This window comes from Ascaphus truei, chromosome 6 (genome assembly GCF_040206685.1).
Source record: "Ascaphus truei isolate aAscTru1 chromosome 6, aAscTru1.hap1, whole genome shotgun sequence".
NCBI classification, from domain to species: Eukaryota; Metazoa; Chordata; class Amphibia; order Anura; family Ascaphidae; genus Ascaphus; species Ascaphus truei.
Genome location: NC_134488.1, coordinates 50,196,550 through 50,221,790, shown reverse-complemented (window position 1 = coordinate 50,221,790; position 25,241 = coordinate 50,196,550). Strand labels below are relative to the sequence as shown.

Here is a 25,241-nt window from a genome sequence, read left to right as displayed (position 1 = left end):
CTGCCTATATAGTATCCCATCTGATTAATACTCTGCCTATACATTATCCCAGTCATACTACTCCCTGATTAATACTCTGCATATATCTTTCCCTTGGTTACCCTCTGTATATTACTTCCTATCCACCATTAGATTGCAAGCTCTTTGGTGCAGGCTCTGTTCAGGAATGAGTCTTTATGCTTCTACTTTTGTTTCCGCTCTAGGCAAAATTGGACAGCGAGACCACAACAGGCAGCACCTTTGTGTCCAAAAGGGGCGAGCGGGTGAGAAACTATAAGCCAGAGAAGGACAGCATCGAGCTGACCGGGGAGAGGGACTTCTGTACTGTGCACAGGGACACCTACAGGTACAGGGGGGGGGGGGGAGAGACCTACAGGTACAGGGCGGGGAGGACACCTACAGGTACATGGGGGGAAGAGACGTACAGGTATGGGGGGAGACCTACAGGTACGAGGGGGAGGAGACCTACAGGTACGGGGGGGGGAGACCTACAGGTACAGGTATGGGGGGAGACCTACAGGTACGGGGGGAGGAGACCTACAGGTACGGGGGGGGGGAGACCTACAGGTACGGGGGGGGGGGAAGAGACGTACAGGTATGGGGGGAGACCTACAGGTACGGGGGGGAGACCTACAGGTACGGGGGGGGGAAGAGACGTACAGGTATGGGGGGAGACCTACAGGTACGGGGGGGAGGAGACCTACAGGTACGGGGGGGGAAGAGACGTACAGGTATGGGGGGAGACCTACAGGTACGGGGGGAGGAGACCTACAGGTACGGGGGGGGGAAGAGACGTACAGGTATGGGGGGAGACCTACAGGTACGGGGGGAGGAGACCTACAGGTACGGGGGGAAACCTACAGGTACGGGGGGAGGAGACCTACAGGTTCGGGGGGAGACCTACAGGTACTGGGGAGGGGGTGACCTACAAGTACTGGGGGGAGAACTAAATGTACTGGGGGAGGGGGAGGAGACCTACAGGTACGGGGGGAGGAGACCTACAGGTACAGGGGGGGAAGGAGACCTACAGGTACAGGGGGGGAAGGAGACCTACAGGTACAGGGGGGAAGGAGACCTACAGGTACAGGGGGGGAAGGAGACCTACAGGTACTGGGGGGAGGGGGGAGGAGACCTACAGGTACAGGGGGGGAAGGAGACCTACAGGTACAGGGGGGGGAGGAGACCTACAGGTACAGGGGGGGAAGGAGACCTACAGGTACAGGGGGGGAAGGAGACCTAAAGGTACTGGGGGGGGGGGAAGGAGACCTACAGGTACAGGGGGGGAAGGAGACCTACAGGTACAGGGGGGAGACCTACAGGTACTGGGGGGAGGGGGGAGGAGACCTACAGGTACAGGGGGGGAAGGAGACCTAAAGGTAATGGGGGGGGGAAGGAGACCTACAGTTACAGGGGGGGAAGGAGACCTACAGGTACTGGGGGGAGACCTACAGGTACTGGGGGGAGGGGGGAGGAGACCTAGAGGTACTGGGGAGGGGGGAGGAGACCTACAGGTACTGGGGAGGGGGGATATCTACTGGTACCTGGGGGGAGACCTACTGGGGGGGAGGAGACCTACAGGAACTGGGGGGGGAGGAGACCTACAGGTACTGGGGAGGGGGGGAGACCTAAAGGTACTGGGGGGAGGAGACCTACAGGTACTAAGAGGAAGAGATCTACAGGTACTGCGGGGGAGGGAGACCTACAGGCACTGAGGAGACCAACAGGTACTGGGGGGGGGGGAGACCTACAAGTACTAGGGGGGGGACCTACAGTAGGGGTAATCATGAGAGGGACTGTCAGACACGGATTGATATTAATACATCTCGTGTCTCCCAGGGGCCACGCGCTTCCGGTGTGCCGGCTGCAAACCTATCTCCTGCAGCAGAGAGGGGAGAGGGGGCCCGTGAAGGCATGAGGAGTCTCGCTGAGAACGGACCCTGCGACTCCCTGCTCCTGCATTAACCCTTCATATGCCTTCAGCTCGAACCCCGCAGTGTCTCAAAACTCACGACACGCAGTGATATTAATACATTCCACGTGTCACAAAACCCAGACTTCAATTAAAGCTGCAGAACAAGAAATATCCTACATGTATGTTTAATAATAAATCCATTCTGTACTATCAGAAAATACTTGGAGCATTTTTCTTTTTTTTAAAACAACTCTGAATTACACATGTTTAAAGTATTATAATGTAAACAAACACACAGATATCCAGCAAGCTCTCAGAAACCCCCCAAAATTACCACAAAATATATATATGTATATAAGTGTCAAAAGGAGTGCTACTGGGCGTGGCTAATTGTAAAACAAGAAACAAAGAAGTCCAGAGCAACCTCCAATGGGACAAAAATACACAGTGAAATACCTGTATATCTCTTGAAAAGGGGTCATTTAGTTAACCCTTTGGCCAAAGCGTATAAGCCTGCGAGCCACTTTCAAGGCATGACCATAATATCGCAGGTCCTAACACTAACTGGTTAAAATCCTTATGTACCTCTATAATTAGGGGAAGGATGGTCCTGGCATTGAACCAGTCGCAACATCTGCATGAAAAGAAAACCTGCTTACTTGGACAGTGGGGAGGGGTGAGCTTTAAACCCTGGGTGGGAGGAGCCACTACCCTCCAAAACAGCTGAGACCAGCTGGACAGTTAACAAACACACCGATACCCAGCAAGCATTATAATGTAACAAGCATTTTTTTTGTTTCTATAGCAACCATTTACAAAGTCGCATCCCCTTCCTCTTCCGAAACTGGCTCTGGCACACCCCTTTTTGAGCCCTGCCCTCTCTCTAGCAGTGCACCAATTGTATCTAGTGACTGCCTGGTCACATGATTTCCCCCACAGAACTTTGCATCTTTGGTCCTCTACTGCTGCACTGAGAGACATTTAGTGAACTCCCGAGCCAAATCTTCACCAATCGATCACAGCAGAACGGATGGATCGGCAACTTAGCTAATGACTTATCATTGTGTGGGTTGTATTGATGTACATATTAAAGGGGGGCTTGGACTGCTGCTTTAATACAGCAAAGGGATCCCTCCCCAACTCACGGAGAGAAGGGATCCGTCCCCAACTCGCGGAGAGAAGGGATCCGGCCCAAATTCGCAGAGAAGGGATCCGTCCCCAACTCACGGAGAGAAGGGATCCGACCCCAACTCACGGAGAGATGGGATCCGACCCCAACTCACGGAGAGATGGGATCCGACCCCAACTCACGGAGAGAAGGGATCCGACCCCAACTCAGAGAGAAGGGATCCGACCCCAACTCACGGAGAGAAGGGATCCGACCCCAACTCACGGAGAGAAGGGATCTGTCCCCAACTCACGGAGAGAAGGGATCCGACCCCAACTCACGGAGAAGGGATCCGTCCCCAACTCACGGAGAAGGGATCCGTCCCCAACTCACGGAGAAGGGATCCGTCCCCAACTCACGGAGAAGGGATCCGTCCCCAACTCACGGAGAGAAGGGATCCGTCCCCAACTCACGGAGAGAAGGGATCCGACCCCAACTCACGGAGAGAAGGGATCCGACCCCAACTCACGGAGAGAAGGGATCCGACCCCAACTCACGGAGAGAAGGGATCCGACCCCAACTCACGGAGAGAAGGGATCCGTCCCCAACTCACGGAGAGAAGGGATCCGACCCCAACTCACAGAGAGAAGGGATCCGTCCCCAACTCACGGAGAGAAGGGATCCGTCCCCAACTCACGGAGAGAAGGAAACCGTTTGTGCGTTTTACAATATGTTGCCTGGACTTAAACCAAGATGGATTGGGTTAAACATCCACCAACCCCGTTAATGACTGTCCATCCAGATTTCTTCTGTGCATTATCTTCTGGGAAGCAATGTATAGACTGTGAAAGTGCAGTGATGTTATGATTAGCTCCTTACAGGATGCAATTGAGTAATTCCCAAGGAAATACAATAAAACTCTTTGCAGTGCAAAAACAATATAAAAATATAATAAAAAGCAGTGAAAGTGGGCTGCACCCTTGCGTCAGCTCATAAGATCTCCTTCGCTCATCTGTCCGGCAAAGTACAATTAGAATCCTACGTCCATTTAGTCACGAGGACTTGCGCCTTGTAAGTAGGAAACTCTCCTCTGAAGGGGTCTCCCCGGTTGGTCTCCGTGCCAGGCTGTGTGCGGCAGGCTTCCCTGATCAGCGGTTATGCTCGATCTATTCTCCTTTTCTCGCCGGTGACGTCACAGCCTTCTGGTATCGGCAATTACGCCGCACGGGGTCCTCGGGAGTGTTTTGTCTCTTCCTCAGGGGTGCTGAAGATGACCAGTCCTGATGATAATTTATACTCCTTATGCAATGAACTGTGATTAGATATGCGACTTGTGTCCTCAATCAAACTGACAAAATTGTTTGAAGTCCACCTATCAATAAATCATGGGAATATATAACCCTCCTACCTGCCGCCACGTCAGATGGCGCTCCGGGGTCACTTGACCTCGCGTTGCCATGGAGACGGGCCACAGCTTCTGAATCTGAGTAAGTTTTCCTGTTGCAGAGGCCTCACGCGATCCAACGGCATTTAATTTAAATGCCTGGGGGAAGATCGCAGGGACCTCTGCAACCGCCCGCGCCTCACGCCCTCCCTGGGGGGGCACGCCCCCACTTTGCACACCGCTGGTTTAGAGCATATTCCCTACAAACATTTTCTTTATACTTTTACTTCCACTGCTAATTTCTATCCACAAAGTCTCTACATTTTCATCATTCCCTTCATAAACATGTTCCCTTATAATAGGTTTTAGATCCGGTTTAACATATAAACATACTCCACCTCCTCTTCTATTTGCTCGATCCTTCCGAAAAAGGGAATAAACCTCTAAATGAACTGTCCAGTCATGAGTTTCATCCCACCATGTTTCAGTAATGTACAAGAAAAAAATAAAAACCGGGCGCTTCTCAAAGTGAATAATTAAATAACTATATAATATACGTGACAGTGATGTATAATTAATAATCAGTGCACAAAATTGTGTTTAGTGACCTTCACCAGTGTATGAAAAATTATATAAATATTAAAGTGCAATACAATGAATAAAAAAGCAGCTCTACACCCTTAGGATGGACTGTTCAGGTCCAGATGGTTCTTGTGTAGATTTTCAAATTGGAGCGGAGCGCTGGGTGACTCAGGATTATGAAAAAGAAAAATAAATACAATAGTGCAGATGGTAATGATATAAAAATATATATAAAATGTTCTCTGTAGTAGTGGTACTCACAGATTGCACTATCAATTGTCTCATTGTATCATTGTCTCTGATACGCTTATATTTGATAGTGCAATCTGTGAGTACCACTACTACAGAGAACATTTTATATATATTTTTATATCATTACCATCTGCACTATTGTATTTATTTTTCTTTTTCATAATCCTGAGTCACCCAGCGCTCCGCTCCAATTTGAAAATCTACACATGTTTCAGTAATGCCTATGATATCATACTGCTCCTTTGCAGCTATTAATTCAAGCTCCCCCATTTTATCTGTCAAGCTTCTTGCATTAGCAAGCAAGCATTTCAGGTTTTTTTCAGCCTGTACTATTATCTTATCTTTTCCTTCCTTTCTGCTCCCACTTGGTTTAGGCCTGGGACCCGCTGCGCTCGTTGGCGCGGGCGGCAATGTAGCGAGTTCCCCACCAGCAGGGGAATCCTCGCGAGTCGGTCCCGGTCCCCATTGGCTGCACAGCTGATCACACGCAGTGGCGCGTCAGCCGCTAGGAGACACCACAGAATGGTGTTTCTTAGCGTTGACGCGTCACGTGGTGTGGCTGTGAGCCAATGGGGAGGGGAGGCTGCGGGAGGAGGAGAGGCTTCCGGGAGCGGGGAGGAGTGTGGAGTGAAAGCAGCGTGCGTGCCTGTCTGTGTGTGTGTATGTGTGTGCCTGAGTGCGTGTGTATGTGTGTGCCTGAGTGCCTGCCTGTGTGTGTGTGTGTGTATGTATGTATGAGTGCCTGCGTGTGTGTGTTTTTTTTACTTACCTGCAGCCCGTGGAGGGAGGGGGGGGGGGAGAGTAGCGGGTCCCTCCGCTCAAGCCACGCCCCCCCTCCCTGTCAATCCTCCCACCTCCCGCTCCGGCCCCTCACGTCATGGCCGCTCCCCCCCCGACCCGTTTGGCCACGCCCCCCCCGCTCCGAGAAAAGCATCCTGTAGACCGCAGATCGCGGTACAGCGAGTTGCACGCGCCGCCGGCAAGCAAGCCAGCCGTGCGGACGCGTGCAACGGGACCTTAGCCTAAGTCTTTAGAAGTTTTCTAGTATTATCTGTATTTACTATTGGTGTCTCACCGCTTGTCAAACTCGCACTTATCCCCATTCTACCTCCATAACCCCTTGTATCCTCCTCTATTCTATTTAGTTCGTTATCTGTTTCATTCCCCTCCCCCCTAGTTTAAAATCTCCTCCAACCTTTTTAACATTCTCTCCCCTAGAACAGACGATCCCTCTTCATTAAGGTGCAATCCGTCCCTGGCGTAATAATTGCGTAATATATATCCGGCTGCAAGTATATTATATGCTTCTGTATCACTAATAATTTCATACCAAGCCTTTGAGACTGGCTCCTTCTGGTCTCCCTGCATATGATTGGTAATAAAATCATTACTCATTTACCCTATATTGGACTGGACATTCGATTATTGATTCAGGCAAAGACAGGAGGATTGATCCCTACCACCCAAGCCTAGCAGTAATGGCGACGTGCTAAGACACAAATCTATTTTAATAAGTATTCACATGTTTTTTCTATCACCGCATCAAATGCTGGATACTTACACAAAAACATTTTTGGAACTTGGTGCTAAGATCACTATTGTTAATATTCATCGTTATATTGCAAATAGACTAAGTTCGCTTCAAAGAAAGCGTACTATTTCCCAACATTATGGGGTGTCTGCAACTGTGAACCCCAATATCCTCCGCCCACCAGGAAAACACAGTGCAGCAGAGTAACGCACACGGGTACTGTAATAGTATCTCAGAGGGGAGCACTGCATGGGGGGTTAAAATATATACTCGGTATTATTATACAGGGAAGGAGTGGGTTCTGGGATCCCACGGGCTGGATTTGGTCCTTTGATGCTCCGCACCGTGGTCACTCATTCTCACATATCTTCCACACTCCACTTGTAAGCCGTCTCCTGCACGGCCTTCTTATCCGTCAGGCGCGCAAAGCGCTTCTGCTCAAATCCATTGGACCTACGCACAGGACAACAGAACACGTTACAGAGAAGAGGCGGCCATGGAAGGTCTCAGTCCCACCTGGAAGTATGAGATTCAGAGAGAAGGAAGGGGAGGGCGGGGGGGGGAAATGGGGCGGGCGGCGGGGGACGAGGTTTCCTTTGAGTGGAATCTGGGCCCCGGGAAGCATATGTGGTGTGCATCAGAGTAATAACATTGTTACTCATCACATACCCGGTAACACTTTGCTGGCCGCCCAGGTGGGAGGCTGACACAGTTTTGTATGATATGGATGCCGAATGAGCGCTTTATAAGAGGCGCTCACTTACCTGTCCACCCCGTCCCAGCGGTACCCAGGCAAGATGTTGAACCTGTTTGGGGGAGGATTTGGTCCTGTGTATTTCGGACGCGCTGGAGGCCGAACGGAAAGGAGAGAAAATGAGAAGGAGGGATCTTCGTCATTTATAGTGCACAGGTGTGTGTGTCTGCACAGGTGTGTGTCGATGTATGTGTGTAAGTATACACATCATCTTTGCCGTCGCTGTACATCAGTCACCCTCTCTTTGTCGCTCGCTTTGCTGGCAATGTACAACCCTCTTTCTCGCTCGCTCTGCTGGCAATGTACAACCCGCTCTCTCTCTCTGCTGGTGATGTACAACCCTCACCTCTCTTCTCCTTGCTTTCCTTGGCTTTCTTGTTGCTTAGGAACTTTGCCATCGGGTCTCCGTCCCTTTCCTGCTCACGCAGCATCTTATCAAGGTCGGTGTCATCAATGTATCGAGCAAGCGGCTTCTCTATCTCTCGAGCTGCATCCTCCAGGTTCTGATTCTGCTGCTGCTTCTGTGCCAGGCTGCGAAAGGGACAGAGAACGGGGGAGGGGGGTAGAAGAGGGAAAGAGAAGGTGGGGAAGAAGAGGGAAAGAGAAGGTGGGGTAAAAGAGGGAAAGAGAAGGTGGGGTAGAAGAGGGAAAGAGAAGGTGGGGTAGAAGAGGGAAAGAGAAGGTGGGGTAGAAGAGGAAAAGAGAAAGTGGAGTAGAAGAGGGACAGAAAGGGGGGAAAGAGAGACAGAAAGGGGGGCAAAGAGGGACAGAGAAGGGGGGACAGAGGAGGAAGAGCGAGAGACGGGGGAGGGAAGGAGTGGGGAGAAAGTAGGCGGAAGGAGAGGGGGAGAAGGTAGGCAGCAGGAGAGGGGGAGGGGGGAGAGGGCAGGTAAGCACAGGTTGCTTAATGTCAACAGCACCATGGCTGTCACCTACAGGACATGTCTGCTTTATAATGCTGTGTGCAGGAATATCAGAGGCTGCAGATGCAGCGACAGAAGTGTGTGCGGATCATGTGTGTGTGTACGTACATCCTCTCCACTGCTGGATGAAGTCTCCCCAGTGATCTCCCAGATCCTGCAGATACAGCCTCTCCTCCATGTCCCTCCCACACATTCCCTCACCCCATCCTCTCCAGCCCATGTCTCCCCACTGCTGGATGAAGTCTCCCCAGTGATCTCCCAGGTCCTGCGGTTACAGCCTCTTCTCCACGTTGCTCCTACACATTTTCTCATCTCATCCTCCCATCTTACTTTGGGTCGTCTTGGTCTTTTAATCTCCCTTAGAATCCAGTCGAGTACCATCTTTATCCACTGATGGTGATTTATTCTTTCGATATGACCGGCCCATCGCCATTTTAATTTCTTCCTGTGTGTGATGATGTCACAGACTTGTTTGGTTTCAAACCCATTCATTATTTTTAATGTCTCTTTGGGTAATACCCAGCATGCATCTCTCCATACATCTTTGCGTTGTCTGAAGCTTCTGAATTATTTTCGCATTTAGGTTCCAAGTCTCACATCCATACATGAGTTTTGAATACACTGATCGAAAAGTTTCCTCGAGGCATCGTGGGAGGTTCATTTGAAAAATTGTCTTGTTACTTCCAAATGCTCCATGCCATCTTCACTTGTGTTGATTTCATTGAAAAGGTTCCCACTAATTGTTCTTTGCTGGCAGCCAAGCTAGACAGTCTTCAACTTCTAGTTCTTTTCCACTTGTATTCATCTTTGCAGAGTTGCATATACTTCAACATCATTTCCAAACATCACTTTGGTCTCACTGAGATTTATATGGAGGACTCTTTCCTACTCGCTTTAGATAGGTCTCTGATTTGTTGCTGGAGGTCTTCTGGACTTGTGTCAAAAATAACAATGTCCTCTACAAATCGTAAGTGAGACAAGTATTCACCGTTGCGTTTGATTCCTTTTCTCTCCCAATTCAATATCTTTAACAATTCTCCAAGTGTTGCTGTAAAAAGCTTTGGTGACACGGTGTCTCCCTGCCGCACTCCCTTACTGATCCTGGTGACACGGTGTCTCCCTGCCGCACTCCCTTGCTGATCCTGGTGACACGGTATCTCCCTGCCACATTCCCTTGCTGATCCTGGTGACACGGTGTCTCCCTGCCGCACTCCCTTGCTGATCCTGGTGACACGGGATCTCCCTGCCACACTCACTGATCCTGGTGACACTATCTCCCTGCTGCACTCCCTTGCTTATCCTGGTGACACAGTGTCTCCCTGCCGCACTCCCTTGCTGATCCTGGTGACACGGTGTCTCCCTACCGCACTCCCTTGCTAATCCTGGTGACACGGTGTCTCCCTGCCGCACTCCCTTGCTGATCCTGGTGACACGGTGTCTCCCTACCGCACTCCCTTGCTAATCCTGGTGACACGGTGTCTCCCTACCGCACTCCCTTGCTAATCCTGGTGACACGGTGTCTCCCTACCGCACTCCCTTGCTAATCCTGGTGACATGGTGTCTCCCTGCCGCACTCCCTTACTGATCCTGGTGACATGGTGTCTCCCTGCCGCACTCCCTTACTGATCCTGGTGACACGGTGTCTCCCTGCACACTCCCTTACTGATCCTGTTGACACGGTGTCTCCCTGCCGCACTCCCTTACTGATCCTGGTGACACGGTGTCTCCCTGCCGCACTCCCTTACTGATCCTGGTGACACGGTGTCTCCCTGCCACACTCCCTTGCTGATCCTGGTGACACAGTGTCTCCCTGTCGCACTCACTTACTGATCCTGGTGAGATGGTGTCTCCCTGCCGCACTCCCTTACTGATCCTGGTGACACGGTGTCTCCCTGTCGCACTCACTTACTGATCCTGGTGACACGGTGTCTCCCTGCCGCACTCCCTTACTGATCCTGGTGACACGGTGTCTCCCTGCTGCACTCCCTTACTGAGCCTGGTGACAGTGTCTCCCTGCTGCACTCCCTTACTGATCCTGGTGACACGGTGTCTCCCTGCCACACTCCCTTAATAATCCTGGCGACATGGTGTCTCCCTGCCGTACTCCCTTACTGATCCTAAATGTTATGTAATATGATGGTTGATGTTGCATTCTCAAATGTTCCTTATATCAATGTACGCTTCTTCAACACTTAGACATTTATATGTACGAAGAAGACATAGGTATAGAAAGGATCAAATGCGTTTTTTTGTAATGTAATCCTAATCTGAGTGTTAGATCATATTCATAACTTCGGGAAATCGCTTCTTGTATGACTTCTTGGATGGGATCATTGTGTTGTATCCCCTGCGACATCCCGCTTGTTCTCTAGGCTGGCAAATCCAGGATCCGGTTACGGAAAGTCTTGGAAGTGATTGGTCTGTAGTTCTTGAGATCTTCTTTGTCTCCTTTCTTGTGGATGAGAATAACGTCGGCATTTCCCATTTTGTTCTGGAATTTTCCTCTTCAAGCAGCATGTAAAGAGTTATGCAAGGATTTTCTCTACTTCTTCCCCAGCTTCTTCCAAGATTTCAGTTGTAATTCCCTCTTCCCCGGGAGCCTTCCCATTCTGCGTGGATATTATTGCCTTTGCCACTTCTGGAAGGACGCGTGGTACATTATTGGTGGTTTCTTCTCGCTCTTCTTCTGCTGGATTATGCCCTGTGTTCTCTGTGTTCTCTGTGTTCTCTGTGTTCTCTGTGTTCTCTGTGTTCTCTGTGTTCTCTGTGTTCTCTGTGTTCTCTGTGTTCTCTGTGTTCTCTGTGTTCTCTGTGTTCTCTGTGTTCTCATACAATTTCATGTGCAAATAAACTTTCTTTATAAGTGCACACAGTCTTTTATTTCTGATCCAGCGTCTTGTTTGAGTGCGATGATTAGCTTCTTCCCAATCGTTGTGCGTTATAGTTAATATATACACACACACACACACACACACACACACACACACACACACACACACACACACACACACACACACACACACGTGTGTTTGCATGTGTGTATATTGCTTTGCAATGTTTAGAAAATCCCTGTGAAACTGCCCCTCTACTGCTCATTCTGCCCTCCCTGTACTAACTGACCTGTCTTGTTCCCACTGCCCTCCCGATGCGTCCCCTCTTGTTGTACCCGCTTTGCACCCCTCTCGTACCCTTTGCCCCACTGCGCATACTGCTCCTCTTTCTTGGCCTTTTCGGCATCTTTTTGCTTCTGTTCCAGGCGCTCTGACTTCAGGTCCCTGCGTTTGCCACTCTTGTCTCGGAAAACTGTCGCTGCGTTTCGGGAATCATCTGCGGAGGGGAGAGCAATGTTCTGCAGAATAAGACCGCATGCACCCCGCCTGTACGGGAATCAACTGCCGCAGACATCGCTGTATTCATATCACTGCTATACAACTATCAATGCTGCAGAGCATTGCACCGCAGGCCACCTCCCATACAGGTGGCGCCTGTACAGAGTCGCAGAGCATTGCTCCTCTCACCTTCCAGGTGCCGGTTCTCTCTCTCCCGTTTCTTCCCCTTCTCCTGCTCCTCCCTCAGCACCTCAGCCGACACCAGCCCGGCTCTGCCGCCCGACAGCATCTGAGAGGCAACAGGGGAGCGTGTTACACGTCTCACCGCGCGCCGATAGGGGAGCGTGTTACACGTCTCACTGCGCGCCGATAGGGGAGCGTGTTACACGTCTCACTGCGCGCCGATAGGGGAGCGTGTTACACGTCTCACTGCGCGCCGATAGGGGAGGGTTACACGTCTCACCGCACGCCGATAGGGGAGTGTTACACGTCTCACCGCGCGCCGATAGGGGAGTGTTACACGTCTCACCGCGCGCCGATAGGGGAGGGTTACACGTCTCACCGCGCGCCGATAGGGGAGGGTTACACGTCTCACCGCGCGCCGATAGGGGAGCGTTACACGTCTCACCGTGCGCCGATAGGGGAGCGTTACACGTCTCACCGCGCGCCGATAGGGGAGCGTGTTACACGTCTCACCGCGCGCCGACAGGGGAGTGTTACACGTCTCACCGCGCGCCGATAGGGGAGCGTTACACGTCTCACCGCGCGCCGATAGGGGAGCGTTACACGTCTCACCGCACGCCGATAGGGGAGCGTGTTACACGTCTCACCGCGCGCCGACAGGGGAGCGTTACACGTCTCACCGCGCGCCGATAGGGGAGTGTTACACGTCTCACCGCGCGCCGATAGGGGAGCGTTACACGTCTCACCGCGCGCCGATAGGGGAGTGTTACACGTCTCACCGCGCGCCGATAGGGGAGCGTGTTACACGTCTCACCGCGCGCCGATAGGGGAGGGTTACACGTCTCACCGCGCGCCGATAGGGGAGTGTTACACGTCTCACCGCGCGCCGATAGGGGAGTGTTACACGTCTCACCGCACGCCGATAGGGGAGCGTGTTACACGTCTCACCGCGCGCCGACAGGGGAGTGTTACACGTCTCACCGCGCGCCGATAGGGGAGGGTTACACGTCTCACCGCACGCCGATAGGGGAGCGTGTTACACGTCTCACCGCGCGCCGACAGGGGAGTGTTACACGTCTCACCGCGCGCCGATAGGGGAGCGTTACACGTCTCACCGCGCGCCGATAGGGGAGCGTGTTACACGTCTCACCGCGCGCCGATGGGGAGGGTTACACGTCTCACCGCACGCCGATAGGGGAGCGTGTTACACGTCTCACCGCGCGCCGACAGGGGAGTGTTACACGTCTCACCGCGCGCCGATAGGGGAGCGTTACACGTCTCACCGCGCGCCGATAGGGGAGCGTTACACGTCTCACCGTGCGCCGATAGGGGAGTGTTACACGTCTCACCGCGCGCCGATAGGGGAGGGTTACACGTCTCACCGCGCGCCGATAGGGGAGCGTTACACGTCTCACCGCGCGCCGATAGGGGAGGGTTACACGTCTCACCGCGCGCCGATAGGGGAGCGTTACACGTCTCACCGCGCGCCGATAGGGGAGCGTTACACGTCTCACCGCACGCCGATAGGGGAGTGTTACACGTCTCACCGCGCGCCGATAGGGGAGGGTTACACGTCTCACCGCGCGCCGATAGGGGAGGGTTACACGTCTCACCGCACGCCGATAGGGGAGCGTGTTACACGTCTCACCGCGCGCCGACAGGGGAGTGTTACACGTCTCACCGCGCGCCGATAGGGGAGCGTTACACGTCTCACCGCGCGCCGATAGGGGAGTGTTACACGTCTCACCGCACGCCGATAGGGGAGCGTGTTACACGTCTCACCGCGCGCCGATAGGGGAGGGTTACACGTCTCACCGTGCGCCGATAGGGGAGCGTTACACGTCTCACCGCGCGCCGATAGGGGAGTGTTACACGTCTCACCGCGCGCCGATAGGGGAGTGTTACACGTCTCACCGCGCGCCGATAGGGGAGCGTTACACGTCTCACCGCTCGTCGATAGGGGAGCGTTACACGTCTCACCGCGCGCCGATAGGGGAGTGTTACACGTCTCACCGCGCGCCGATAGGGGAGTGTTACACGTCTCACCGCGCGCCGATAGGGGAGTGTTACACGTCTCACCGCGCGCCGATAGGGGAGCGTTACACGTCTCACCGCGCGCCGATAGGGGAGGGTTACACGTCTCACCGCGCGCCGATAGGGGAGCGTTACACGTCTCACCGCGCGCCGATAGGGGAGTGTTACACGTCTCACCGCGCGCCGATAGGGGAGTGTTACACGTCTCACCGCGCGCCGATAGGGGAGTGTTACACGTCTCACCGCGCGCCGATAGGGGAGCGTTACACGTCTCACCGCGCGCCGATAGGGGAGGGTTACACGTCTCACCGCACGCCGATAGGGGAGGGTTACACGTCTCACCGCACGCCGATAGGGGAGGGTTACACGTCTCACCGCACGCCGATAGGGGAGTGTTACACGTCTCACCGCGCGCCGATAGGGGAGTGTTACACGTCTCACCGCGCGCCGATAGGGGAGCGTGTTACACGTCTCACCGCGCGCCGATAGGGGAGCGTGTTACACGTCTCACCGCGCGCCGATAGGGGAGTGTTACACGTCTCACCGCGCGCCGATAGGGGAGCGTTACACGTCTCACCGCACGCCGATAGGGGAGGGTTACACGTCTCACCGCGCGCCGATAGGGGAGCGTTACACGTCTCACCGCACGCCGATAGGGGAGGGTTACACGTCTCACCGCGCGCCGATAGGGGAGTGTTATACAGCCCGCCGAGCGCCAACAGGGGAGCGCGTTACACGGCCAAACCGCATGCCAGCAGGGGAGTGCTTTTGCAAGGCCCGCCGCACGCCAACAGGGGAGCGTGTTAGGTCGCGTTTATTTTGCGCACTAATTCCGTCGCACACGCCTACTATATCCGAGGCCTTATACGTCTCGCCGCGCGCCAACAGGGGAGTGATAAGCTGCGATTATAGAAGGCGCGACGGTGCGTGCGATCCACACACTGCGAGAACAAAGTGCAGCAGCTGGTACAGGCCGGCCACAGCGCCATGCAGGGCGAGTGCGGGGGGGCCATGCAGGGCGAGTGCGGGGGGGGCCATGCAGGGCGAGCGCGGGGGGCCATGCAGGGCGAGCGCGGGGGGCCCATGCAGGGCGAGCGCAGGGGGGCCATGCAGGGCGAGCGCGGGGGGCCATGCAGGGCGAGCGCGGGGGGCCATGCAGGGCGAGCGCGGGGGGCCCATGCAGGGCGAGCGCAGGGGGGCCATGCAGGGCGAGCGCAGGGGGGCCATGCAGGGCGAGCGCGGGGGGCCATGCAGGGCGAGCGCAGGGGGGCCATGCAGGGCGAGCGCAGGGGGGCCATGCAGGGCGAGCGCGGGGGGCCATGCAGGGCGAGCGCAGGGGGGCCATGCAGGGCGAGCGCAGGGGGGCCATGCAGGGCGAGCGCAGGGGGGCCATGCAGGGCGAGCGCAGGGGGGCCATGCAGGGCGAGCGCAGGGGGGCCATGCAGGGCGAGCGCGGGGGGGGCCATGCAGGGCGAGCGCGGGGGGGCCATGCAGGGCGAGCGCGGGGGGGCCATGCAGGGCGAGCGCGGGGGGGCCATGCAGGGCGAGCGCGGGGGGGCCATGCAGGGCGAGCGCGGGGGGGCCATGCAGGGCGAGCGCGGGGGGGCCATGCAGGGCGAGCACGGGGGGGCCATGCAGGGCGAGCGCGGGGGGGCCATGCAGGGCGAGCGCAGGGGGGCCATGCAGGGCGAGTGCGGGGGGCCATGCAGGGCGAGCGCAGGGGGGCCATGCAGGGCGAGCGCAGGGGGGCCATGCAGGGCGAGCGCAGGGGGGCCATGCAGGGCGAGCGCAGGGGGGCCATGCAGGGCGAGCGCAGGGGGGCCATGCAGGGCGAGCGCAGGGGGGCCATGCAGGGCGAGCGCAGGGGGGCCATGCAGGGCGAGCGCAGGGGGGCCATGCAGGGCGAGTGCGGGGGGCCATGCAGGGCGAGCGCGGGGGGGCCATGCAGGGCGAGCGCGGGGGGCCCAGTGTGGGTGGGCGGGATGCAGAGCGAGCGTGGGGACGCAGTGCGCGCGGGCGCGATGCAAAGCGGGCACGGGGCCCGCTCTCTTCCCCCCTGTGCGCCCCGCTCTCTACCCCCCCCCGCTCATCTGCCCCTCCCGCTCCGTTCATCTGCCCCTCCGTGCCCTCCCCCCCACGCACCCCACTCTCCCCTTGCGCATCCCGCTCCCTCCCCCCCTTGCGCATCCCGCTCTCTCCCCCCTTGCGCATCCCTCTCTCCCCCCCCTTGCGCATCCCGCTCTCTCCCCCCCTTGCGCATGCCGCGCTCTCCCCCCCTTACGCATCCCGCTCTCCCCCCCTTGCGCATCCCGCTCTCTCCCCCCCTTACGCATCCCGCTCTCTCCCCCCCCTTGCGCATCCCGCTCTCTCCCCCCTTGCGCATCCCTCTCTCCCCCCCCCTTGCGCATCCCGCTCTCTCCCCCCCTTGCGCATCCCGCTCTCTCCCCCCCTTACGCATCCCGCTCTCCCCCCTTGCGCATCCCGCTCTCTCCCCCCCTTGCGCATCCCGCTCTCTCCCCCCCTTGCGCATCCCGCTCTCTCCCCCCCCCTTGCGCATCCCGCTCTCTCCCCCCCCTTGCGCATCCCGCTCTCTCCCCCCCTTGCGCATCCCGCGCTCCCCCCCCCCTTGCTCATCCCGCTCTCTCCCCCCCCCTTGCGCATCCCGCTCTCCCCCCCCTTGCGCATCCCGCTCTCTCCCCCCCCTTGCGCATCCCGCTCTCCCCCCCCCTTGCGCATCCCGCTCTCTCCCCCCCCCTTGCGCATCCCGCTCTCTCTCCCCCCTTGCGCATCCCGCTCTCTCTCCCCCTTGCGCATCCCGCTCTCTCTCCCCCCTTGCGCATCCCGCTCTCTCCCCCCCCTTGCGCATCCCGCGCCCTGCACTCTGCGACGTGAATCCACATACACGCCTGCTACATGATACTTCTGCTCCGGACTATACACAGTGACCATTCCTGGCAAGGGTTTGTTTCTAGATGTTTCATTTGAGCATCTTAAGGGCAGCATGTGTGGAGTGCAGTCATACTCTCTACTATTATACATCAGGTGACAGTACATACCCTGGTGCTGCCGCCTCTTGCTGGGGACAGATCTGCAGAGACACGCTCTTTGCCATTCCGGCGTCTGGGAGGCGACAAGTCCGAATCTGAGCCCCTCAGGCCGCGGCGTGGGGGGGACAGGTCAGTGTCCTGGCGGCGTCGTGGGGGGGACAGGTCAGAGTCCTGGCGCCGGCGTCCTAGGAGGCGACATGTTTACTGCTGAAGGGAAAACTCAACTCTTTCCAGCTCAGGGAAAGGCCCAGAGAGCAGAAATCCAACACCACAGGATCCTAAAGTCTAACATACATGCAGAGGTGTGTGTCTCCCTGTGCAGCGCGTGTCAGACAGCACGTCTGTAACATACATGCAGAGGTGTGTGTCTCCCTGTGCAGCGCGTGTCAGACAGCACGTCTGTAACATACATGCAGAGGTGTGTGTCTCCCTGTGCAGCACGTGTCAGACAGCACGTCTGTAACATACATGCAGATGTGTGTCTCCCTGTGCAGCGCGTGTCAGACAGCACGTCTGTAACATACATGCAGATGTGTGTCTCCCTGTGCAGCGCGTGTCAGACAGCACGTCTGTAACATACATGCAGAGGTGTGTGTCTCCCTGTGCAGCGCGTGTCAGACAGCACGTCTGTAACATACATGCAGAGGTGTGTGTCTCCCTGTGCAGCGCGTGTCAGACAGCACGTCTGTAACATACATGCAGAGGTGTGTGTCTCCCTGTGCAGCACGTGTCAGGCAGCACGCCTGTAACATACATGCAGAGGTGTCTCTCTCCCAGTGCAGGACGTGTCGGGCAGCACATCTGTAACATACATGCGGAAGTGTGTGCCTCCCTGTGCAGCGCGTGTCAGACAGAAGAGAGCTATGGGACAGCACATCTGTAACATACGTGCAGAGCCCCGGAGAAAAGGCACCCTCCCACATAGCAGAGGATAGCATAGCAATGCGAGAGGAGTGACACAGAGACACAGAGACACAGAGACACACATACACACAGGCGCACACAGTACCTCCTTTTCTTTTGTCATGGGCTGGTGACTCCGCCTTCTTCCGTGGGGGTGAGGGGTCCGGGGAGTCGTGCCTCGCCTTCCGTGGGGGTGAGGGGTCCGGGGAGTCGTGCCTCGCCTTCCGTGGGGGTGAGGGGTCCGGGGAGTCGTGCCTCGCCTTCCGTGGGGGTGAGGGGTCCGGGGAGTCGTGCCTCGCCTTCCTTGGTGGGGAGGGGGCTGGTGACTCTGCCTTCTTCCGTGGGGGGGATGTGTCTGGCGAGTCGTGGCATGTCTTCGGTGAGGTGCCCGGGGAGTCGTGGCATGTCTTCGGTGAGGTGCCCGGGGAGTCGTGGCATGTCCTCGGTGAGGTGCCCGGGGAGTCGTGGCATGTCCTCGGTGAGGTGCCCGGGGAGTCGTGGCATGTCCTCGGTGAGGTGCCCGGGGAGTCGTGGCATGTCTTCGGTGAGGTGCCCGGGGAGTCGTGGCATGTCCTCGGTGAGGAATGTGTGGGAGACTGGTGTCCTGACCTGCGGGAAGAAGTATTTCTGGTGAAATGACGGGCCGGAGACGGGGAGGGCAGGAGACGGGGAGGGCCGGAGACGGGGAGGGCCGGAGACGGGGAGGGCAGGAGACGGGGAGGGAAGGAGACGGGGAGGGAAGGAGACGGGGAGGGAAGGAGACGGGGAGGGAAGGAGACGGGGAGGGAAGGAGACGGGGAGGGAAGGAGACGGGGAGGGAAGGAGACGGGGAGGGCCGGAGACGGGGAGGGAAGGAGACGGGGAAGGAAGGAGACGGGGAAGGAAGGAGACGGGGAGGGCCGGAGACGGGGAAGGAAGGAGACGGGGAGGGCCGGAGACGGGGAGGGCCGGAGACGGGGAGGGAAGGAGACGGGGAGGGAAGGAGACGGGGAGGGAAGGAGACGGGGAGGGAAGGAGACGGGGAGGGCCGGAGACGGGGAGGGCCGGAGACGGGGAGGGAAGGAGACGGGGAGGGCCGGAGACGGGGAGGGCCGGAGACGGGGAGGGCCGGAGACGGGGAGGGCCGGAGACGGGGAGGGAAGGAGACGGGGAGGGAAGGAGACGGGGAGGGAAGGAGACGGGGAGGGATGGAGACGGGGAGGGAAGGAGACGGGGAGGGAAGGAGACGGGGAGGGCCGGAGACGGGGAGGGCCGGAGACGGGGAGGGAAGGAGACGGGGAGGGAAGGAGACGGGGAGGGAAGGAGACGGGGAAGGAAGGAGACGGGGAGGGAAGGAGACGGGGAGGGAAGGAGACGGGGAGGGAAGGAGACGGGGAGGGAAGGAGACGGGGAGGGAAGGAGACGGGGAGGGCCGGAGACGGGGAGGGAAGGAGACGGGGAGGGCCGGAGACGGGGAGGGCCGGAGACGGGGAGGGCCGGAGACGGGGAGGGCCGGAGACGGGGAGGGAAGGAGACGGGGAGGGAAGGAGACGGGGAGGGAAGGAGACGGGGAGGGAAGGAGACGGGGAGGGAAGGAGACGGGGAGGGAAGGAGACGGGGAGGGAAGGAGACGGGGAGGGACGGAGGCGGGGAGGGCCGGAGGCGGGGAGGGCCGGAGGCGGGGAGGGCCGGAGACGGGGAGGGCCGGAGACGGGGAGGGTCGGAGACGGGGAGGGTCGGAGACGGGGAGGGTCGGAGACGGGGAGGGAAGGAGACGGGGAGGGAAGGAGACGGGGAGGGAAGGAGACGGGGAGGGAAGGAGACGGGGAGGGAAGGAGACGGGGAGGGCCGGAGACGGGGAGGGCCGGAGACGGGGAGGGAAGGAGACGGGGAGGGACGGAGACGGGGAGGGACGGAGACGGGGAAGGAAGGAGACGGGGAGGGACGGAGACGGGGAGGGCCGGAGACGGGGAGGGAAGGAGACGGGGAGGGCCGGAGACGGGGAGGGCCGGAGACGGGGAGGGCCGGAGACGGGGAGGGCCGGAGACGGGGAGGGAAGGAGACGGGGAGGGAAGGAGACGGGGAGGGCCGGAGACGGGGAGGGCCGGAGACGGGGAGGGCCGGAGACGGGGAGGGCCGGAGACGGGGAGGGAAGGAGACGGGGAGGGAAGGAGACGGGGAGGGAAGGAGACGGGGAGGGAAGGAGACGGGGAGGGAAGGAGACGGGGAGGGAAGGAGACGGGGAGGGAAGGAGACGGGGAGGGAAGGAGACGGGGAGGGCCGGAGACGGGGAGGGAAGGAGACGGGGAGGGAAGGAGACGGGGAGGGAAGGAGACGGGAGGGAAGGAGACGGGGAGGGACGGAGACGGGACAGCTGCCATCTTAAACCTGGACCCCAGAGCGCGCCTGAGAGTTGAATTTCTCTGCGCAGTGTCAGTGATATTTCGGCATGGAAAGTATGAGATACGTCCTACCTTGTTGCTGATTCAGGAGGTGCAGAACAGTCTGATCCTGGGGAGTTATCTCCTAGATCTGTAATAAATCAGCCATCCTATCACCTGTCTACGCCTGTGTTGCCCCTCCCCAAACTCCCCCTAACCACATCCCCGCCCCACAACCCCCCCAAAGTCCCCCCTCCCCACCCAAAGTCCCCCCTCTCCACATCTCTCCCTCACCACCCAAACTCCCCCCTCAACACATTTACGCCCAAACTCCCCGCATCCCCCACTCAACACATTTATCCACCCCTCCCCAACATCCCACGTTAAACTACCCCTTCAACACATTTACCCTCCCAAACTCCCCCCTCCCCATCCCCTTCCCCCTACAACACATCGTCATACAACACAAATATTCTTCCTGTATATTACACCAGCGTTTGAAATGCTGCTGTTCCCAGTGATATTTATTATTATATATATATTTTCTATATTAAGTAGGATAGCAATATATGCTACACACATGTAGTGTGTGTGTATAATATATATAAGTGTGGTGAATACCTACTCTTAATCTCAAACCAGCAGAGCCAGCAACCAACCTCACACTGATGATACCCATCAAGGTTGAAACATGTCTGTGAGTGGGTTATTGGCTTTGCATCTTACCCCAGCCTTTGCTTAAAAGCTGTGTTTAAAGCAGCATGCATGTGCTCATTTGCATGTCATTTCCCAGAATCCCTTGCTGCAGTGGAAGTGCTGTGTGATAATGGGGAAAGACAGGGTTGCAGACCTGTCTAAGACATGCAAATGAATATACAGGAATATTTACAGTTGCGCTATATATATATATACACACACACACACACACACACACACACACACACACACACACCAGGAAATCACCACAACGCCAGAGAGACGTACGTTTCAGACCACAAGGTCTTTTCCCAAGCTCTGACCTCGAGTTCTGAAACGTACGTCGCTCTGGCATTTTGGTGATTTCCTGATGATTTTCTAAGATTAAATAATCCTTTATCTACTTTGAATGTGCTGCGGACTTCACCTTTTTGTGTATCTAACAGACTGGTTGGTGTTCCCTGTATCTGCTAGCACCTGGATTCTTGATAAGTATATAATATATATTTTTTGGTGTATGGTTCCTTGTTTGTGTGCACCCAGCATCATTTTGTGTGTGTGTGTATATATCTGTATATATCTATATACACACACACACACACACACACACACACACACACACACACACAGACACACAGACAGACAAAGATATAGCTGCGATATGTGCGGGGATCACGTGTATACCAGGAGCTGCGACATGTGCCAAGTTCTGCAGCGTTAGTGACACATTGTGCAGCCATATCTTGGGGACCCGCAAAAATAACGAATCCTCCTGCCCCTGACACTTGCTGTTTGAGCTCAGTGTGTGGTATTAGGGGGATCTGGGGATTTAGGGGGATCTGGGGATTTAGGGGGATCTGGGGGATCAGGCGATTTAGGTTTTATTCGCTCACCCTCTATCAGGCGCCATTTCTTGCTGTTCCGGAATTCCTCCATTCTCTTCACGGCCACCGGGCGATCGTCAAAAAACTCCGCCACCTGTCACACGGTGAAGAGGAAGAGTGACCGAGGGGGAGGAGTTACACGCGCACACACACGGGGAGAGAGAAGTTACACACACACGGGGAGAGAGAAGACACACACACACACGGGGAGAGAGAAGACACACACACACACGAGAGAAGTTACACACACAGGAGAGAAGTTACACACACACAGGAGAGAAGTTACACACACACAGGAGAGAAGTTACACACACACAGGAGAGAAGTTACACACACACAGGAGAGAAGTTACACACACACAGGAGAGAAGTTACACACACACAGGAGAGAAGTTACACACACACAGGAGAGAAGTTACACACACACAGGAGAGAAGTTACACACACACAAAAGAAGTTACACACACACACACACGAGAGAGAAGTTACACACACACACACACACACACACGAGAGAAAAGTTACACACACACACACACACGAGAGAGAAGTTACACACACACACACACACACGAGAGAGAAGTTACACACACACACACACACACACACACACACAGGAGACAAGTTACACACACACACACACACACACACACAGGAGAGACGTTACACACACACACACACACACACAGGAGAGAAGTTACACACACACACACACACACACACACACAGGAGAGAAGTTACACACACACACACACACACACACACAGGAGAGAAGTTACACACACACACACACACACACACACACACACACACACACACACACAGGAGAGAAGTTACACACACACACACACACACACACACACAGGAGAGAAGTTACACACACACACACACACACAGGAGAGAAGTTACACACACACACACACACACAGGAGAGAAGTTACACACACACACACACAGGAGAGAAGTTACACACACACACACAGGAGAGAAGTTACACACACACACACACACACACACACACACACACAGGAGTGAAGTTACACACACACACAGGAGTGAAGTTACACACACACACAGGAGAGAAGTTACACGCACACATAGGAGAGAAGTTACACGCACGCACAGGAGAGAAGTTACACACACACACAGGAGAGAAGTTACACACACACACACACACACACAGGAGAGAAGTTACACACACACACAAACGAGAGAAGTTACACACACACACACACACACACGAGAGAAGTTACACAAACTGCCCCGTAGAGGGTACGCATGCGTGCCCGGGCCTCTGTATGCAGTGGAGGAGTTAGGGTTTAGTTCAGGTAAGTGAGGGATCTGTGATAATATGAATATACGATGCACAACCCAAAGCCAGGAGGTGTTCCCTGGTACCTGTATGTATGTCTTTATTTATATAGCGCTATTAATGTACATAGTGCGTCACAGCAGTAATACATGTGACAATCACATAAATAACAAATAATACAAATAACAGATCATGGGAATAAGCGCTTCAGACATAAACGTAATATTTAGGAAAAGGAGTCCCTGCTCCGAAGAGCTTACAATCTAATTGGTAGGGAGAACATACAGAGACAGTAGGAGGGAGTTCAGGTAAGTGCGTCTGCAGGGGGCCAAGCTTCATGTATCAGGTGTATAGTATTATCCAAGCTGCTACTCATACAGTATGCTTCTTTAAACTGGTGTGTCTTAAGGTGGGACTTAAAGGTGGACAGAGAGGATGCTAGTCGGGTATTGGTGGGGAAGAGCATTCCAGAGGTGTGGGTCAGTCAGTGGGAAAGGTTTAAGGTGGGAGAGGGCTTTAGATACAAAAGGGGGTAGAGAGAAGACATCCTTGAGAAGAACGCAATAGTCGGGATGGTGCATAGCGAGAAATTAGGGATGAGATGTAAGGAGGGGCAGAAGAGTGTAAAGCTTTAAAAGTGAGGAGAAGAATGGAGTGTGAGATGCGGGATTTGATAGGAAGCCAGGAGAGGGATTTTAGCAGGAGAGACGCTGAGACAGATTTAGGAAAGAGTAGAGTGATTCTGGCAACAGCGTTTAGGATAGATTGTAGGGGAGACAGGTGAGAGGCAGGAAGGTCGGACAGCAGGAGGTTACAGTAATCGAGACGGGAGAAAATGAGGGTCTGTGTCAGAGTTGTAGCAATCGAGTAACAGAGGAAAGGGTGTATCTTTGTAATATTGCGGAGGAAAAAGCGACAGGTTTTAGAGACGTTTTGAATGTGAGAGAGGAGTCGAGTGTGACCCCTAGGCAGCGTGCTTGGGCTACTGGGTTAATGATGGTACTTCCAACAGTAATGTGGAAGGAGGTAGTAGGGCAAGGTTTGGGAGGAAGTATGAGGAGCTGTTTTCACCATGTTAAGTTTAAGTCGGCGGAGGGCCATCCAGGATGATATAGCCCAGAGACATTCAGAAACTTTGGTCTGTACAGCAGGTGGAAGGTCAGGGGTAGAAAAGTATATTTGTGTGTTGTCAGCATAGAGGTGATATTTAAACCCAAGTGATGTGATTAGGTCACCTAGAGAGAGTGTGTACAGAGAAAAGAGAAGAAGAGGTCCCAGGACAGAGCCATGGGATACCCCCACAGAGAGATCGATAGAGGAGGAGGAGGTGTTAGCAGAAGAGACACTAAAAGTATGATGGGAGAGGTAAGAGGAGATCCAGGATAGAGCTTTATTACGAATACCAAGAGTATGGAGAATGTGAAGGAGAAGAGGGTGGTCCACGGTGTCAAATGCTGCAGAGAGGTCGAGTAATATGAGCAGAGTGTAATGACATTGTATTTGGCAGCATGAAGGTCATTATTTATTTTAGTGAGGGCTGTTTCAGTGGAGTGAGCAGTGCGGAAGCCAGATTGCAGAGGGTCTAGGAGAGAATAGGTATTGAGAAAATGGAGCAAACGAGAGAATACAAGACGTTCAAGGAGTTTGGAGGCAAAAGGCAGGAGAGAGAGACAGGTCGATAGTTAGAAAGACAGGTGAATTTTACCTACCACAGGCTCTTCGTCCTCGTCCTCCGCGACATCCTCCTTTCTGCTGGATTCGCTCTTCCAATCCTCAGCATCATCATCCACTATGCGCATCCTGTGGAAACCAGGAGTCACCAAGTTTTATTTATTTATTTTAGATATATATAGATATATATACACACACACACACACACATTACCAACATCCAGGGACCATCTAACACCTTAAGTCATAAATCGCATACAGTACAGGGGGGGGATAGGCTTCAGTCACAGATACTGTACATTCCAGGATGCACTGTTAAGTAAAAACCTTTCTTGCTTTATCCATTGTAACATCGCCGGAAGAAGAGATCAGTGTATC

General features: G+C 55.3%; 2 protein-coding genes across 7 annotated transcripts in view; one reads left to right on the top strand and one right to left on the bottom strand.

The window, feature by feature from the left end:
• LOC142497031 (uncharacterized) overlaps positions 1–2,130 on the top strand; it is a 166,419-nt gene extending 164,289 nt beyond the window's left edge. For 5 of the 6 annotated variants that reach the window (XM_075604259.1, XM_075604258.1, XM_075604257.1 and 2 more), the window contains 2 exons: positions 204–346; positions 1,837–2,130. In XM_075604259.1, coding sequence (XP_075460374.1) covers positions 204–346; positions 1,837–1,915 — 222 coding nt within the window. In that variant the 3' untranslated portion in view covers positions 1,916–2,130. The remainder of the gene's footprint in view (positions 1–203; positions 347–1,836) is intronic. The other variant, XM_075604256.1, reaches the window with a different exon arrangement.
• Positions 2,131–6,728: 4,598 nt separating this feature from the next.
• The window catches only part of BUD13 (BUD13 spliceosome associated protein), a 20,732-nt gene continuing 2,219 nt past the window's right edge, over positions 6,729–25,241 (bottom strand). The window contains exons 2-11 of the mRNA XM_075604252.1: positions 24,903–24,993; positions 21,892–21,976; positions 20,396–20,453; positions 18,049–18,551; positions 17,049–17,224; positions 11,965–12,064; positions 11,635–11,773; positions 7,870–8,054; positions 7,534–7,615; positions 6,729–7,222 (exon numbers count right to left, since the gene is read on the bottom strand). Of these exons, the coding sequence (XP_075460367.1) occupies positions 7,129–7,222; positions 7,534–7,615; positions 7,870–8,054; positions 11,635–11,773; positions 11,965–12,064; positions 17,049–17,224; positions 18,049–18,551; positions 20,396–20,453; positions 21,892–21,976; positions 24,903–24,993 (1,513 nt within the window). The 3' untranslated portion in view covers positions 6,729–7,128. The remainder of the gene's footprint in view (positions 7,223–7,533; positions 7,616–7,869; positions 8,055–11,634; positions 11,774–11,964; positions 12,065–17,048; positions 17,225–18,048; positions 18,552–20,395; positions 20,454–21,891; positions 21,977–24,902; positions 24,994–25,241) is intronic.